The 18977-nt window shown below is 45.8% G+C and overlaps 2 protein-coding genes across 2 annotated transcripts in view; both read right to left on the minus strand.

Annotated features, from left to right (window-relative positions):
• Positions 1–2422: 2422 nt before the first annotated feature.
• LOC144480710 (uncharacterized) overlaps positions 2423–18977 on the minus strand; it is a 28960-nt gene continuing 12405 nt past the window's right edge. The window contains exon 3 of the mRNA XM_078200302.1: positions 2423–4050. Within this exon, the coding sequence (XP_078056428.1) occupies positions 3022–4050 (1029 nt within the window). The 3' untranslated portion in view covers positions 2423–3021. The remainder of the gene's footprint in view (positions 4051–18977) is intronic.
• LOC144480983 (uncharacterized) lies at positions 9396–18718 on the minus strand. The gene is made up of 2 exons (XM_078200608.1): positions 18667–18718; positions 9396–12351 (listed from the first exon to the last, which is right to left on the minus strand). The coding sequence occupies exon 2, from the start codon at positions 11997–11999 to the stop codon at positions 11076–11078; it is 924 nt and encodes a 307-aa protein (XP_078056734.1). The 5' UTR covers positions 12000–12351; positions 18667–18718; the 3' UTR covers positions 9396–11075.

Consider the following 18977-nt stretch of genomic DNA (forward strand, 5'->3'; position numbering starts at 1 on the left):
AAAGGAAGGGATCAGGAAAGCAGCAGACACGTTGTTCCAGGAGAAGTGGGGTCTGGTTGTGTATATGTCAGGTTTTACACAGCACACAGTGGTTTCACTCTGGATGGAGAATCTCTGAATCACTCAAATCACTCAATTGGAAACTCAGAGACCTATCATTGTCTGCTTGGATGAAGGTTTGTGTTGCAACTGATGAGAAGCAGCCTCACTCAGACACCCACACACACAGAGACACATACTCTTTCTCTCTCACACACACACACGCGCACACACACACATATACACACATCCTCATGCACCGAAACTAACACATGCAGCCATCCTCCCACCCACCCACCCACACGCTGTACCAACTGAATTAAGAACTGCTTCTTCCCTGCTATCAGACTTTTGAATGGACCAACATTGATCTTATTCTACACCCTAGCTATGACTGTAACACTATATTCTGCACCCTCTTCTTCTCCCCGATGTACTTTATGGATGGTATGTTTTGTCTGTATAGCGCACAAGAAACAATAATATTCACTGTATCCCAATACATGTGACAATCGTAAATCAAATCAAATCAAATCCTCTCACATGAAACAGGGCCTGTGCCATTGGGTGGACAACACCAGCTAACCTGACTAAAAGTGAGGATAAAGTATTGTTGTCTGTAAGGGCTAAAGAAATACACTTGGCTCCCTTGTAGATCTGTGCCATGAAGTTCAAGACTCCTTCATGAATCATCCTCTTGACCTCTCGCCTGTCAACCCCCCATGAGAATCTTATACGTTTCAGAAAGTTCACCGCTTATTCTTCTAAACTTAATGAGTATAGGTGCAACCCTTCCCCAAAAGACAACGAGTTGGATTCTCCGGCCACGCTGGCCCCAAAACCGGAGAATCCCCCTCGAGGTCAAAGGACCTTTGTGTGGTCCACCCCCCGGCCTGCTACGATTCCTGTGGTGGGCGGGATGGGAGAATTCTCCCCTACACCTTCACAACCTTTCCTCAAAAGACAACACCTTCATCTTAGGAATGGGCCTGGTGAACTTTCTCTGAACTTTCCAATGAAAGCATGTCATTCCATAAGTAGGGAGACCAGAACCGTACACAGTATTCCAGCTGCTATGTCAGCAATGTCCTGTGTAGGTGCAGCAAGTTCCCTTTTTCAAACTCCACCCCCTTGCAGTAAAGTCCAACACTCCATTTGCTGCCTTCTTTACTTGCTCTACCTTCATCCTATTTTTTCACGATTCATGTACAAGGTCACCCAGATTCCTCTCTACGGCAGTATTCTTCAGTTTCTGTACATTTATAAATTGTTTGCTTCTCTATTTTTCCTGCCAAAGTGGAAAAGCTCCCACTTTCCCGCACTATACTCCATCTGCCATTTTTCTGTCCATTCAGGTAACTTATCTGTGTCCCTTACAGATTTTTTGTAATAACCTCACAACTTGCTTTTTTACCTATCTTTGTATCATCAATTCTGGCTTCATCCAAGTCATTGATCAAGGTGGCTGTTTTTCTCTCTCTCAGTTGTGGGTGATATTTGTCTCTATTCTCCTGGAAACTGAATGAATCTTGTTCCAAACTGGGTTCAATCTCAGACATTTCAGGGAGTCAGGAATCATTCACCCCTGAACCTACACTGGTAAAACCCCAGGCAGTTCCTCAGTAAGGATTTTTCTGGTTCCTCACCGTATATTAGTCAGGATACTGAAACCCAGCTTTTTTTACAGTCCACTCCTGGAGGTCCCACTCCCTGAGCCGACAAAATTCAGCAGTGTCAGTGCTGAAGTTTCACCGTGGGAGTGATTCCCAGAGTAACTGTCAATCAGATCACCATTGATGTCCAGGTTTGTGTATTTTTAGTTGTCCTGATGTCTAACACACACACATCAATAAAACAGGGAATTCCTGCAAATAAACTGCAGCTTCTTCTCTATCTGGAGATCCAATGTTTGTTGAATAATTGTCCCAGTGGTTAACAGGCTCCTGTGAACTCATCCAACTCGTATTTTAATACTGACTTTAACAAATATATTTTAAATAGGTTTATTTTAAATGAGTTAAAACCAGCCTTAAAATGGTAGATATAGTATAATAACCATAGTACTTTTCAGACTGGAAACTTTAACCTGCTGTTTCACTTTCATTTAGGAGCAGATCCCAGTTTTACACCAATCTCTGATTCATGTATCCAGCATTCACCGTCATTCTAAAAACAGAAGTTGCTGCAAAATCTCAGTACGTCTGACAGAATCTGTAAAGACAGGAACAGTTAATGTTTCCAGTTGAATGTGACTCTTCTTCAGTGTCAAAACATTAGCTCTGTTTCTCTCTCCAGAGATGCTGTCAGACCTGCTGAGTTTTTACAGCACTTCTTGTTTTTATTTACGAGTTCAGGACTCAGACAAGACAACCCACAATACAAATCTTACAACTGGGCCAGGGTTTATTAACATCAGCAGAAACAGACACCAATGAAAATGGTTGGGACCTCGATGTGATTAACAGCAAAATTCAGTCCTTGCAGTCACTCGTGAACATGATGGTGTTTCAGCAGGTGAGGTGACTGAGTGAATCCCTTCCCACACACGGAGCAGGTGAATGGCCTGTCCCCAGTGTGAATTCGCTGGTGCTTTATCAGGTTGGATGATTGACTGAATCCCTTGCCACAATCAGAGGAGGTGAATGGTCTCTCCCTGGTGTGAACTCGCTGGTGCCTCCGCAGGCTGGATGAATCAATAAATCCCTTCCCACAACTGGAGCAAGTGAATGGCCTTTCTCCAGTGTGACTTGGCTGGTGTTTTAGCAGGTTGAATGACTGAGTAAATCCCATCCCACACTCGGAGCAGATAAATGGCCTCTCCCTATTATGAATTCTCTGGTGTTTCAACAGGTCGGATGAATCAGTGAATCCCTTCCCACAATCAGAGCATCCTCCCCATTGACCAACTGTGAGAATGAACAAAATGCAGTCCTGGATGTAACTGAGAGCAGAAACAATAACAGCAGAATCCAACCCCTGGAATCACTCGTGAACTCGTTGGTGTCTCAGCAGCTGGGATGAAAGACTGAATCCCTTCCCACACTGAGAGCAGGTGAATGGCCTCTCCCCAGTGTGAACTCGCTGGTGTATCCGCAGGCTGGATAATCGAGTGAATCCCTTCTCACACTGAGAGCAGGTGAACGGCCTCTCCCCAGTGTGAATTCGCTGGTGTCTCAGCAGGTGGGATGACTGAGTGAATCCCTCCCCACACTGAGAGCAGGTGAATGGCCTCTCCCCAGTGTGAACTTCATGGTGTCTCTGCAGCTGGGATGACCGAGTGAATTCCTTCCCACACTGAGAGCAGGTGAATGGCCTCTCCCCAGTGTGAACTCGCTGGTGTCTCTGCAGCTGGTTTGACCAAGTGAATCCCTTCCCACACTGAGAGCAGGTGAATGGCCTCTCCCCAGTGTGAACCCGCTGGTGTATCCGCAGGCTGGATGAATCACAGAATCCCTTCCCACACTGAGAGCAGGTGAACGGCCTCTCCCCAGTGTGAACTCGCTGGTGTCTCAGCAGGCTGGATGGATTACAGAATCCCTTCTCACACTGAGAGCAGGTGAATGGCCTCTCCCCAGTGTGAACCCGCTGGTGTATCCGCAGGCTGGATGGATCACAGAATCCCTTCCCACACTGAGAGCAGGTGAACGGCCTCTCCCCAGTGTGAACTCGCTGGTGTGACTGCAGGATGGATAACCGAGTGAATCCCTTCCCACACTGAGAGCAGGTGAATGGCCTCTCCCCAGTGTGAACTCGCTGGTGTTTCTGCAGGGTGGATAACCGAGTGAATCCCTTCCCACACTGAGAGCAGGTGAACGGTCTCTCCCCAGTGTGAACTTGCTGGTGTGACTGCAGGATGGATAACCGAGTGAATCCCTTCCCACACTGAGAGCAGGTGAATGGCCTCCCCCCAATGTGGTTGCGCCGATGAGCTTCCAGCTCATTTGGGTATCTGTATCTCTTCCCACAGTCCGCACATTTCCATGGTTTCTCCATGGTGCAGGTGTCCTTGCCTCTCCCTTGGGTGGACAATCAGTTGAAGCCTTGTCCACACACAGAACACGGGTACAGTCTCTCCCCGCTGTGAATGGTGTGATAGTTATTCAGGCTGTGTAACTGGTTAAAGCTCTTTAGTCAGTGCACTGGAAGACTCTCACTCCAGTGTGGCCGTGTGTTGGTGCTTTTCCAGTCACACTGATGTTTGAAATCTTTTCAAATCAACAGACTGGACAACCATTTCTCCTTCTAGATTCAAAGGCCGATGATATTCAGCTCCCATGGAATATGACTCTGTCAGATCTGACGTGACGTTTGAGATTTCGGCCTGTGATTCCTCTTTCAATATCCTGTAAAACAAGTTTACAAAAGTCATCAGTATCAGTACAGGATAGAAATTCAGAACAGACAATTCTAGTTTCTATCAAAGATTCTTTCCTATTTCAGTCCCAAGAAGCTGTAAATCTCCATCCCACACACTCTCCCTCCATTCTCACTCTGCTGTATCTAATATTCACCCTCCCAATTCTCCTGAAGGTGCTGATTGAGGCTGATTGACAGATCCATGCTCACTGCTTCCTGTCCTGGACACAGAGACCATAACAAATAGGAGCTGCAGTCGGCCATTTGGCCCATCGAGCCTTTTAAACAATTCAATGAGATAATTCGTTCATCTACCTCAGCATCATTCTCCCCACACTAAACCCATATCCCTTGATATCCTCAATATCTAGAAACCAATCAATCGCTCTCTTGCAAGTAGTTGATGACTGAGGCTTCACTGTCCTCAGGGATTGAGAATTCCAAAGCTTTACCACATCCTTGAGTGAAGAAATCCCCCCACATCTTAGCTTTTGCTCCATCTTCTTGTCTGTTCCCCATAACCCTTGACACCCTTGTCAGTCAAAGATCTGTCTAACTGGAATATATTCAATGATCCTCAACCTCCACTGGTCCCTGTAGAAGAGAAATCCAAAAGACTAACAGCCCTCTGAGGGAAGAGACGTCTGGAAATATATATATATACAGGGGGATCTTCATCAGTTGATCGGTTAAGGAAGTGAGCCGATGATTGGCAAATGGATTTCAGTACAAATAATACAGAGCACAGAGGCACAACCTCAGGCTAAAGGGACGATCCTTTAAAACAGAGATAAGGAGGAATTTCTTCAGCCAGAGAGTGGGGAATTTGTGGAACTCTTTGCCGCAGAAGGCTGTGGAGGCCGGGTCATTGACTGTCTTTAAGACAGAGATAGATAGGTTCTTGATTAATAAGGGGATCAGGGGTGATGGCAAAAAGGCAGGAGAATGGGGATGAGAAAAATATCTGCCATGATTGAATGGCGGAGCAGACTCAATGGGCCAAGTGGCCTAATTCTGCTCCTATGTCTTATGGTCTTAAGTGTGAGTGTTGCATTTTGGAAAGTCAAACCAGGGTAGGACTTATACAGTGAATGGTAAGGCCCTGGGGAGTGTTGAGGAACAGAGGAACCCAGGAGTACAAGTATATCGTTCGTTGAAAGTGATGTCACAGGTAGACAGAGTGGTGAAGAAGGCATTTAGCACACTGGCCTTCATCAGTCAGGGCACTGAGTATAGGAGTTGGGACATTATGTTATAGTTGTATGAGTCGTTGGTGAGGCTGCACTTGGAGTATTGTGGACAGTTTTTGTAACCCTGTTATAGGAAAAACATTGATAAACTGTAAAGAGTGCAAAGAAGATTTATGAGGATGTTGCCGGGACTAATGGGTCTGAATGATCATGAGAGGTTGGACAGGCTCGGGTTTATTCCTTCGAATGTAGGAGAATGTGGGGTGACTATATTGAGGTGTATTAAATAATGAGGGGCATAGATAGGATGAACCCACATTGTCTTTTTGCCAGGGTCGGGGAATTGAAAACTAGAGGGCATAGATTTAATATGAGAGGGGAAAGATTAAAAGGGACCTGAGGGGCAACTTCTTCATGCAGAGGGTGATGTGTACATGGATTGAGCTGCCAGAGAAAGTGGTTGAATGTTCAAACAGCAGGTTTAAACATTTAAAAAGCATTTGGATAAGTACATATCCCTCTAATCCTTTCCAATTCATGAGCCAAACACGGGCATTTGGGACTAGCTGGGAGGGCACCATGGTTGGCATGGATCAGTTGGGCCTAAGGGCCTGTTTCCGTGCTGTATTGCTCTATGACTCTATGTGCTGGCTGCATCAGCATCTACTGCCCATAACTCATTGCCCTTGAACTGAGTGGCTTGCATTGCTGGGGGATGTGGTAGATTTCCTTCTTTAAAGGACATTATTAAATCAGATGGATTTTTACAACAATTGTCATCAATGGACTTCCAATTCTAGATTTTTACTGAATTCAAATTTCAACATCTGCCACTGTGGGATTCGAACCCAGGGTTCACAGTGCATTGCCCTGGATCCCTGTATTACTAATCCAATAACACTATCACTGCACCATTGCCTGCCCATCCATGGTAAAGGAGTCACAGTAGCCCGAGATCCAATGAATCAGAGCATGCTCTAAATTTAACTTAATGCTCAGTAGCACTCACCCCAAAACCATTTCACTGTTTTCAACATTTTAAATCCGCTGGAGTCTACATCTGCAAAGATCTCAGAGAGATTGGTGTCCGGGAAAAATGTTGCAATCTTTAAATCTTGTCCCTGTAAATGAGGAAAGTTATAGGTGTAATTCAAGGTTAGAAATTCAAGACAGACAAACATTTCTTTTGGTCTGAGTTTGCTGTGTGTAAATCTTTCCCTTCTAATCCCCTGTAAAAGGAGTTTCCAAAATCCATCAGCATCCGTCCAGAACAGAAATTCCAAACATTCACTCCTCCTTTAACCTGGCACAGAATTACTTCAGCTGGGACAAAATTGCAGTGGAGGCAGTTCAGGGAAGATCCAGTTGGTTGATTCCTGAAATGAGGGGTTTTATCTTTCAGGTTGAGCAGCTTGGGCCTGTACTCTTTGGAGTTTAGAAGACTGAGAAGTAATCCTATTGAAATATCTGGGAATTTAAGGGCGGCATGGTGGCTAGCACTGCTGCCTCACAGCGCCAGGGTCCCAGGTTCAATTCCGGCCTTGGGTCACTGTCTGTGTGGAGTTTGCACATTTTCTGTGCACTGTCTGTGTGGGTTTCCTCCAGGTGCTCTGGTTTCCTCCCACAGTCCAAAGACTGTGGTTCGGTGGATTGGCTATGCTAAATTGACCCTCGTGTCAAATGCATGGGGTTGTGGGGATGGGGCTTGGGTGGGATTGTGGTCGGCACAGACTCGATGGGCCAAATGGCCTGCTTCTGCACTGTAGGGATTCTGTGATTCATATGATATAAGGTGCTTGACAAGGTAGATGCTGAGAGGATGTTTCCTCAGGTGTGGGAATCAAGTAAAAATAAAGGATCTCAAATTTAAGATGAAGATGAAGAGAGATCTTTTCTCTCAGCGGGTTGTTGATCTTTGGAACTCTGTCTTCACCAGTGAGGATTGGAGGCAGGTCATTGAATATATTCAAAGCTGAGGTTTTGATCCACAAGAGAGTTAAGGGTATGGACGGGCTGGGGGTAGCAAAGTAGACATGATCTTATTGAATGATGCAGCAGGCTCGATGGGCCGAATGACGGGCTCCTGTTTCGAATTCTTATTCCGATGTTCTTGGATAGCTGCGCATGCGCCCTGCTACCTATTGTCCCTCTGAAGATAGAGGTTCTGAACCAGCCCCCGAAACCACACCCATTGTGACCCGTCACAGACAGCAGCGCATGTGCCCTCCTTCCCCGCTGAAACAAGATGGCGGCCGATAACCGGGGCCTGTTCCCGAGATAAAAGCCTGGGAGCTGTAAACCCGGGACCTGCAGGGTCTGATTCGGGCCGTGCAGCCTACAGCGGATGTTTGTGAAGCCTCCGCTCGCTCCCTCCCTACCCCAACTCCCGGCTCCACTTCTCCCGCAGCCCAACCGACTCACCCGCTGAAAAAAGCGTCTCCCGCATTCAGGACTCTGAGCAGTGACACTGCGCATGCCCCAGATACAGCACTGCGCCTGCGCAATAGGCTCCTGTGGAATGACTATAGAACATAGAACATTACAGCGCAGTACAGGCCCTTCGGCCCTCAATGTTGCACCGACCTGTGAAACGAATCTAAACCCATCCAACCTACACTATTCCAATCTCATCCATATGTTTATCCAATGACCCTTTAAATGCCCTTCATGTTGACGAGTCCACTACTGTTGCAGGCAGGGCATTCCACACCCTTACTACTCTCTGAGTAAAGAACCTACCTCTGACATCTGATCTATATCTATCACCCCTCAATTTAAAGCTATGCCCCCTCGTGCTAGCCATCATCATCCGAGGAAAAAGGCTTACACTGTCCAACCTATCTAATCCTCTGATCATCTTGAATGCCTCTATTAAGTCACCTCTTAAACTTCTTCTCTCCAACGAAAAAAGTCTCAAGTCACTCAGCCTTTCCTCATAAGACCTTCCCACCATACCAGGCAACATCCTGGTAAATCTCCTCTGCACCCTTTCCAATGCTTCCACATCCTTCCTATAATGCGGCGACCAGAACTGTACGCAATAGTCCAAGTGCGGCTGCACCAGAGTTTTGTACAGCTGCAACATGACAGCATGGCTCCGAAACTCAATCCCTCTTCTAATAAAAGCTAACACACTGTACGCCTTCTTAGCAACCCTATCAATCTGGGTGCCAACTTTCAGGGATCTATGCACATGGACATCGAGATCTCTCTGCTCATCCACACTACCAAGTATCTTACCATTAGCCCAGTACTCTGTATTCCTGTTACTCCTTCCAAAGTGAATCACCTCACACTTTTCCACATCAAACTCCATTTGCCACCTCTCAGCCCAGCACTGCAGCTTATCTATGTCCCTCTGTAACCTGCAACATCCTTCCACACTGTCCTCAACTCCACCGACTTTAGTGTCATCCGCAAATTTACTAACCCATCCTTCTACGCCCTCATCCAGACCATTTATAAAAATGACAAACAAAAGTGGCCCCAAAACAGATCCTTGCGGTACACTAGTAACTGAACTCCAGGATGAACATTTCCCATCAACCACCACCCTCTGTCTTCTTACAGCTCGCCAATTTCTGATCCAAATCTCAAAATCACCCTCAATCCCATGCCTCCGTATTTTCTGCAATAGCTTACCGTGGGGAACTTTATCAAATGCTTTACTTAAATCCATAAACACCACATCAACTGCTTTACCCTCATCCACCTCTTTGGTCACCTTCTCAAAGAACTCAATAAGGTTTGTGAAGCACGACCTTCCCTTCACAAAACCGTGCTGACTATCCCTAATCAAATTATTAATTTCTAGATGCTTATAAATCCTATCTCTTCTAATCCTTTCCAAAACTTTGCCCACAACAGAAGTAAGGCTCACTGGTCTATAATTACCAGGGTTGTCTCTACTCCCCTTCTTGAACAAGGGGACAACATTTGCTATTCTCCAGTCTTCTGGCACTATTCCTGTAGACAATGACATAAAAATCAAAGCCAAAGGCTCTGCAATCTCCTCCCTAGCTTCCCAGCGAATGCTAGGATAAATCCCATCCGGCCCAGGGGACTTATCTATTTTCACACTTTCCAGAATTGCTAACACCTCCTCCTTATGAACCTCAATCCCGTCTAGTCCAATAGCCTGTATCTCAGTATTCTCTTCGACAACATTGTCTTTTTCCTGTGTGAATACTGACGAAAAATATTCATTTAGCGCCTCTCCTATCTCTTCAGACTCCACGCACAACTTCCCACTACTGTCCTTGACTGGCCCTAATCTTACCCTAGTCATTCTTTTATTCCTGACATACCTGTAGAAAGCGTTAGGATTTTCCTTGATCCTACCTGCCAAAGACTTCTCATGTCCCCTCCTGGCTCTTCTTAGCTCTCTCTTCAGCTCCTTCCTGGCGAACTTGTAACTCTCAAGCGCCCTTACTGAGCCTTCACGTCTCATCTTTACATAAGTCTCCTTCTTCCTCTTCACAAGAGATTCAACTTCTTTAGTAAACCACGGTTCCCCCGCTCGACCACTACCTCCTTGCCTGACAGGTACATACTTATCAAGGACACGCAGTAGCTGTTCATTGAACAAGCTCCACATTTCAATTGTGCCCATCCCCTACAGATTTCTTCCCCATCCTGTGCATCCTAAATCTCGCCTAATCGCATCATAATTTCCTTTCCCCCAGCTATAATACTTGCCCTGCGGTGTATACCTATCCCTTTCCATTGCTAAAGTAAACGTAACCGAATTGTGGTCACTATCACCAAAGTGCTCACCTACCTCCAAATCTAACACCTGGCCTGGTTCATTACCCAGTACCAAATCCTATGTGGCCTCGCCTCTTGTTGGCCTATCTACATACTGTGTCAGCAAACCCTCCTGCACACATTGGACAAAAACTGACCCATCTAAAGTACTCGAACTATAGCATTTCCAGTCAATATTTGTAAAATTAAAGTCCCCCATAACAACTGCCCTGTTACTTTCGCTCCTATCCAGAATCATCTTTGCAATCTTTTCCTCTACATCTCTGGAACTTTTCGGAGACCTATAGAAAACTCCCATCAGGGTGACCTCTCCTTTCCTGTTTCTAACCTCAGCCCATACTACCTCAGTAGACGAGTCCTCATCAAACATCCTTTCTGCCACCGTAATACTGTCCTTGACTAACAATGCCGCACCTCCTCCTCTTTTACCACCTTCCCTGATCTTACTGAAACATCTAAACCCCGGAACCTGCAACAACCATTCCTGTCCCTGCTCTATCCATGTCCCCGAAATGGCCACAACATCGAAGTCCCAGGTACCAGCCCATGCTGCAAGTTCACCCACGTTATTCCGGATGCTCCTGGCATTGAAGTAGACACACTTCAAAGCACCTTCCTGCCTGCCGGTACACTCCTGCGACCTTGAAATCTTATTCATCACCTCACCACTCACATCCTCCTGTACACTGGAGCAGAAATCCAGGTTCCCACCCCCCTGCCGAATTAGTTTAAACCCTCCCGAAGAGCATTAGCAAATTTCCCCCCCAGGATATTAGTACCCCTCTGGTCCAGGTGAAGACCATCCCGTTTGTAGAGGTCCCACCTACCCCAGAATGAGCGCCAATTATCCAGGTATCTAAATCCTTCCCTCCTGCACCATTCCTGTAGCCACGTGTTCAACTGCTCTCTCTCCCTATTCCTCTCCTCACTAGCACGTGGCACGGGTAACAAACCAGAGATAACAACTCTATTTGTTCTCGCTCTAAGCTTCCACCCTAACTCCCTGAATTTCTGCCTTACATCCCCATCTCTTTTCCTACCTATGTCATTGGTGCCTGTGTGGACCACAACTTGGGGCTGGTCCCCTTCCCCCTTAAGGATCTTGAAAACACGATCCGAGACATCAAAGACCCTGGCACCTGGGAGGCAACACACCAGCCGCGAGTCCCTCTCGCTCTCACAGAATCTCCGATCTGTCCCCCTAACTATGCAGTTCCCAATGACTAATGCTCTACTCCTCCCCCCCTTTCCCTTCTGAGCAACAGGGACAGACTCTGTGCCAGAGACCTGTACCCCATGTCTTACCCCTGGTAAGTCGCCCTCCCCAACAGGATCCAAAACGGTATACTTGTTATACAGAGGAACGGCCACAGGGGATCGCTGCACTGTCTGCTTCTTATCCTTTCTAACAGTCACCCAAGTATCCTCATTCCTAGGAGTATGAACCTCCCTGTAGCTTTTATCTATAACTGTCTCTGCCTCCCGAATGATCCTGAGTTCATCCAGTTCCAACTCCAGATCCCTAACACAGTCTTCAAGGAGCTGGAATTGGGTGCACTTCCTGCAGGTGTACTCAGCTGGGACACTAATGGTGTCCCTCACCTCACACATCCCACAGGAGGAACATTGCACTGCCTGCACTGACATCCCTGCTAACTTCCCGAACTAATAAATGAAAGAGAAAAGAAAAAGAAAAAGAAAGCTCACCTGCTCTCACGCAGAGTCTTTTTTTTTAGGTTAGAGGAGGAGGGAGGGTGGGAGACTCTACACGTGTCGAGTCTCGGGTTACCTCCCCGTTCAAATTTAGTGGGCAAAAAAAAACCGTCCCAGGTCTCCCTACGGCTGACTTCCGGTTTCCTGTTTCTCAGGAAAAAAACAACTCCGAAAAAAGTAAGTAAAAATAAATTCAGCTTATCTTCCAGTTCTGCCCTCCAAAAATCACTCCCCTCTCTGCCCGCTTCACCGGAAGAATAGGGCACGTTCACAACCGCAGGGGCACCTGGGAATTAACAGCGCCATTGTCAATCAAAGACATAATAGAAAATTATCTTGTGCAATTGAGATCAATTAATTTTTAAAAATACATTCCTCTGAATTTGTGCACTGCCATTCTCTATTTCTAAAATTGATTTAAACCAGTGCTCTCCTGTGGGAATACCCCGAGTTTTTAAAACATTTCTCACTGGTTTCCCCCCTCCCCCCCCTCTCTGCTCTCCTGAAGGTGCTCATACTGATTGGGTAAATCCCCCAGAAACTGGTTTATTTCACTTTCTTTCTCCTGAGACTGAATATTCTGTTTTATGCAATGATACATCACAGATGGAAACCATTTGGCTCACGTTTCCATGCTGTAAACCTCTGTGACTCTATCCTGCCCAGCCGGGCTCTCTTTAAGATCGATCCAATTAATTCCACAGCCCTGCTGGCAGAGTCAGAACAATGTATATTTACTGCAGCAATGCAGGAGGTAAATAGAGAATGTTTTTCGTTGTATATTTCTCAGACACACACCCCTGGAAAGATCAATCGGCTGGTGGACCAAGCAAATATTAAGGTTCCACTTAAAATTAAAACAGAAGGTACAGAGAAAAAACAGCAGTTACCAGGGCCGAGTTGATGGTCAAAATGATGGTGCTGAGCTGCCTTTAGAAAATAACCAGCAATCCAACAAGTCACTCACAATATTGAATCAAACAAAATTGATCAAAGATTCAGATAAAGTATTCTGTTTTCCAACATGATGCTGTGATATTTTGTGATGGTTTCAATGTTCTCAAAATTACTTGGTGTAGTCCTGGTTTATTTAATACTCACTCCCACCCATCGCTGTCCATGAAGCACATTACCCCCACTCTGATTCTCCATCCCATCAGAGACAACTCAGTCACTGACTGGAAATTAGGGCTTTTAATGAGAGCTCTGATAACCGAGAATGCACCGTAGGCAGAATCAACCCGAGCTAACAAACCCCAGACAGTGAACATTATCTCCCAGACCCGAATATAAAACAGTGAACATTATCCCCCCCAGACCCGAATATAAAACAGTGAACATTATCTCCCCCAGACCCGAATATAAAACAGTGAACATTATCCCCCAGACCGAATATAAAACAGTGAACATTATCCCCCCCAGACCCGAATAAAGAACAGTGAACATTATCCCCCAGACCCGAATATAAAACAGTGAACATTATCCCCCCCAGACCCGAATATAAAACAGTGAACATTATCCCCCAGACCCGAATATAAAACAGTGAACATTATCCCCCAGACCTGAATATAAAACAGTGAACATTATCCCCCCCAGACCCGAATATAAAACAGTGAACATTATCTCCCAGACCCGAAAATAAAACAATGAACATTATCCTCCCCAGACCCGAATATAAAACAGTGAACATTATCCCCCCCAGACCCGAATATAAAACAGTGAACATTATCCCCCAGACCCGAATATAAAACAGTGAACATTATCCTCCCCAGACCCGAATATAAAACAGTGAACATTATCTCCCAGACCCAAATATAAAACAGTGAACATTATCCCCCAGACCCGAATATAAAACAGTGAACATTATCCCCCAGACCCGAATATAAAACAGTGAACATTATCCCCCCCAGACCCGAATATAAAACAGTGAACATTATCCCCCCCAGACCCGAATATAAAACAGTGAACATTATCCCCCAGATCCGAATATAAAACAGTGAACATTATCCCCCAGACCCGAATATAAAACAGTGAACATTATCACCCCCAGACCCGAATATAAAACAGTGAACATTATCCCCCCCCAGACCCGAATACAAAACAGTGAACATTATCCCCCCCCCAGACCCGAATATAAAACAGTGAACATTATCCTCCCCAGACCCGAATATAAAACAGTGAACATTATCCCCCCCAGACCCGAATATAAAACAGTGAACATTATCCCCCCCAGACCCGAATATAAAACAGTGAACATTATCCCCCAGACCCAAATATAAAACAGTGAACATTATCACCCCCAGACCCGAATATGAAACAGTGAACATTATCCCCCCCAGACCCGAATATAAAACAGTGAACATTATCCCCCAGACCCGAATATAAAACAGTGAACATTATCCCCCAGACCCGAATATAAAACAGTGAACATTATCCCCCCCAGACCCGAATATAAAACAGTGAACATTATCCCCCCCAGACCCGAATATAAAACAATGAACATTATCCCCCCCAGACCCGAATATAAAACAGTGAACATTATCCCCCCCCAGACCCGAATATGAAACAGTGAACATTATCACCCCCAGACCCAAATATGAAACAGTGAACATTATCACCCCCAGACCCAAATATAAAACAGTGAACATTCTCCCCCAGACCCGAATATAAAACAGTGAACATTATCCCCCAGACCCGAATAGAAAACAGTGAACATTATCCCCCCAGACCCGAATATAAAACAGTGAACATTATCCCCCAGACCCGAATATAAAACAGTGAACATTATCCCCCCCAGACCCGAATATAAAACAGTGAACATTATCCCCCTCAGACCCGAATATAAAACAGTGAACATTATCCCCCCCAGATTTGAATATAAAATGGTGAACATTACAGTGCCGGCTCGCCCAGTAAATGGCTGACAGAATAAAACAGCATATTCCTTGATTTGTTCATAATGGGTCGTGATTTCCTTTTCAGCAGCCCACACTCACAAAACCAAAAATACAATGTTTACTGTGATTACAGATTGGGCAGCACTTGCTGAACAATCCTGAGTGTGCTAATAGCTACACTCAATCAATTGAAGATAATCAGTCGAGTTCATAATACGGCTCAGTTATATTTGCGAGAAGTGACTGACATACATACATACGCAGCGATCCTTTCCCTGCAAACAAAAGCCTTGCACCTTTTTTGAATTTCCCAGAAGCTTGAGAAACCTACAGTCTCCTATTGGTTTCTCCATGGCAAAGCTTCAAGTCAATGAGAGTTCACCAATTAGCACCCTTTTCTCCTGTAGTATAAATTGCAATCATTTAAAATTTGGCATTCTTCCGTTTGTCCTGATGAGTGCATGCTGAAAAGATTCAGCAACATGTCTCTCTTGTCAGCAATATTCAAGTTCAGTACCAACAAGTATCTGTGCATTGTTTTATGTTCCTTGATAATTAAATGTGATCGTGGAAGTGTCACTGTGAAGAATGTGTAAGTCAGTAAGAATTGTCAGCATTTTCTCATTGGAAATCTTAATCAGTGGAATCTTTCAGACACTGAATTGTAGTTTGTACCAAATGTCAATTTCAGATTGAAGGAAAATGTATTATAAACAAGTTCCTGAATAAAACAAAAAAAAAATCACAGATAGTACGTTTAAAAGGGGACACAACAGCCCTGAAAATCAGTGACATCTCAGAATATTAAAGCAGAATTCCAGTTGTAGGGATTGTTAATGTCAGCAGAAACAAACCAATATTGTCAGAATATCAATCCTGAATGTGATTAACAGCAGCAGTAACTGCAAAATCTAACTCCTGCTGACAATTGTGAACTTGCAGAGGTGTCAGCAAGTGGGATGACCGAGTGTATCCCTTCCCACACACAGAGCAGGCGAATGGCCTCTCCCCAGTGTGGGTGAGCTCATGTAAATGCAGGCTGCCAGACTGAGTGAATCCCTTCCCACACATGGAGCAAGTGAATGGTCTCTCCCCAGTGTGAGTGCGTTGATTTGCAGTGAGGATTGATAACTGCCTGAAACTCTTTCCACAGTATGTGCAAATAAATGGCTTCTCCTCAGTGTGAATTCACTGATGTGACAGGAGGCCGGATGAATTGGTGAATTCCCTCCCACACGTGGAACAGGTGAACGGCCTTTCCCCAGTGTGAACTCGCTTGTGTGCACTGAGGTTGGATGAAGACCTGAACCTCTTTCCACAGGAAAGCTGAACGGTCTCTCCTCTGTGTGAACTCGCTGGTGTGACAGCAGGTTAGATGACAGAGTGAATTTCTACCACACACACAATAGGTGAATGGCTTCTCCCCTGTGTGAATTCGCTGGTGTGATCAAAGACCGGATGGTCCAGCAATTCCTTCCCACACAAGGAGCAGGTGAACGATCTCTCCCCAGTGTGAACTCGCTGATGTGCACCGAGGTTGGATGAATATGAGAACCCCTTTCCACAGGTGGAGCAGCTGTACAGCCTCTCCTCAGTGTGAATTTGTTGGTGTAACAGCAGGTGGGATGAGGTAGTGAATCTTTTCCCACACACGGAGCAGGTGAATGGCCTCTCTCCAGTGTGACTGTGTCTATGGTTTTCCAGCAAGTATGGATAATTGAATTCTTTACCACAATCCTCACATTTCCACGGTGCAGGTGACCTTGTGTCTCTCCAGGTTGGATGATCAGTTGAAGCCTTATCCACACACGGACCACGTTTATGGTTTCTTCTCACTGTGAATGGTGTGATTTTTTTCAGGCTGTGTAACCGGTTAAAGCTCTTTTCAGTCAGTTCACTGGAACACTCTCACTCGGGGGTGTGTGTCTCGGGTCTTTTTCTGCCACATTGAATTTTTAAAATTTTCTTCCACTGACAAAACAGGCAATGATTTCTCCCTCCACTGTAAAAAGCAATCATACTGAGGTCATGATGAATCAAATGGTTCTGCAGACCTTGACCTAAAGTTTAGTTTGAGTTTCCTGTCTGTGAATCCTCCTCTTCTAGTTCCCTGCAAAAAGAGCTTAAAAAACGAATTCATAACAGACAATTCGAGTTTCCATGGAACACTTCTTCATCTCATTTATCTTGAGCTATAATCTCCATCCCACACACTCTCTCTTGTCCCTGGTCTAAATCAAACTCCTTGCCCCATCTCCACCATTTCATGTCTCCACTCTGAGACCAGCTCCCTCTGCCTTGTCACTCTGGCTGGATTCAGTTCTCCAGACCATGTGCAGATTGACTGTACAACCAAGGAGTCAATTATTTTCTTTTAAGGTCAGGGGACATGAAGTCCCACCGACTCTGTTGTTACCACAATGGCCACACGTCCCCTGCTCACCACTGAAACAACACGGTGACCGTTAACACGGACCTGTTCCGAGGAAAGGCTCCATTTTATTTGTGCCACAGCACCAGGGGAATTACCTCCTGCACAGGCACAAAGGTATCATCAGTCACAGGAAGTAATGGCAGCTGGTGTCTCAAACCTCATTTTAACATTTGCTCTCAGATATTCTAAATTACATTTGAAATACAAACTGACTTCTGGCATTATGGAGTAAATTAAAACATAATCATTTTCAGAATGACCATTCCCGAGAATCAATTCCCAAATCAGTAATATTAAAATTCTCATCAGAAATACATTGGAAAAATGGCTATTTTAATGGACATTTTCACAAACGCTATAAAAATGATTCTTCAAAACAAATTAATATTTTCTTCAACAGATGAATAATAATATTTTAATAAAACAACCACCCAATGAGGATCGTGACTCAGGATTTCTGAGCTTCATTAACCACTAACTGAACCAGCCGGGAATTGTCTCCACAAAACTTCCCCAACTCTCTCCCGGGAAAAAGCTGCAAACCCGGGAGCTGCAGCTTTTTATTGGGGGTGTTGGGGCCTCCAGCGGGTGTTTGTGAATCCTCCCCGCCCACCTCCCAGGGTTTCCTTCCTTCCCAGAGATCAGAGTCCTCATTGATTTGAGGCCAAAGTGTAACCTTATTTATTGTCCCCCTCCCCCATCCTCTGATGTGAACCATCCTCCAGTGGCTGAGCCAGGATGGGGCCGTTAACCTGGGCCTGTTCCCGGGAGGGAGGGAGAAGCCCCGCAGCTGCAAACCAGGGAGCTGACAATGATTCTGAAGGGTTTGCGGATCCACAAAGTGTTTCCAAATCCTCCCAGCCACCGCCTAACGCTGACTCCGCTTCTCCGGGACAAGGACAGCAATGACACTGCGCATGCTCCACATCACAATGCCCGGGAGCTGATTGACGGCAGCTCCGGACCAATAGGAGGAGGGGGCGGGGCTGGAGGACCGAGCACAAGCGGCTGGTCCTCCAACCAATCAGACTGAATCGGGGCGGAGGGGGCTGAGCATGGAGCTCCCTCTGTCTGCGCGTGCGCTCGGCCGCACACTGTCAAGATGGCGGTCGTTCACCCGGGCCTGAATCGGGGGAAAAGCCCGAACAACCTTTCAACGGTTCAAATATCGAATTCGAGCTTCCTATTGGGGGCTTGCGGCCTACACGGGACTTTTATGAAGCCTCCAAGTCCGCCCACCCACCGGCTCCATCACTCATTCCTGATTTACCCGGTGTTATCGCCCGGACTGAATATTTCCTCAACCGCCTCAATCCTCAGTGATCGGCACTGCGCATGCTCCAGATCCCCACAGTGCAACTCGCCCTCAGCCCCGCCCCTCATTCACTCCGATTGGTTGGAGGACCAGCCGCTCTCGCTCGGTCCTCCAGCCCCGCCCCCTCATTCATTCTGAATGTTTTGTCTTCTCCCAAAACCCAAGGCCATCTTTCCCAGAACTCCACATTTGAATTCTTCAATCAGGTTTCTGCCTTGCCACATTACTGAAACAGCTCTTATCAAAGTCCGCACTGACATCCTATG

The sequence above is a fragment of the Mustelus asterias genome, chromosome 30 (assembly GCF_964213995.1).
Source record: "Mustelus asterias chromosome 30, sMusAst1.hap1.1, whole genome shotgun sequence".
In the NCBI taxonomy this organism is placed as follows: domain Eukaryota; kingdom Metazoa; phylum Chordata; class Chondrichthyes; order Carcharhiniformes; family Triakidae; genus Mustelus; species Mustelus asterias.

What these genes read in the sequence shown, in the direction of transcription:
- LOC144480983 (XM_078200608.1), bottom strand. Translation starts at nt 11,999, where the DNA reads ATGTCAGTGCAGGCAGTGCAATGTTCCTCCTGTGGGATGTGTGAGGTG.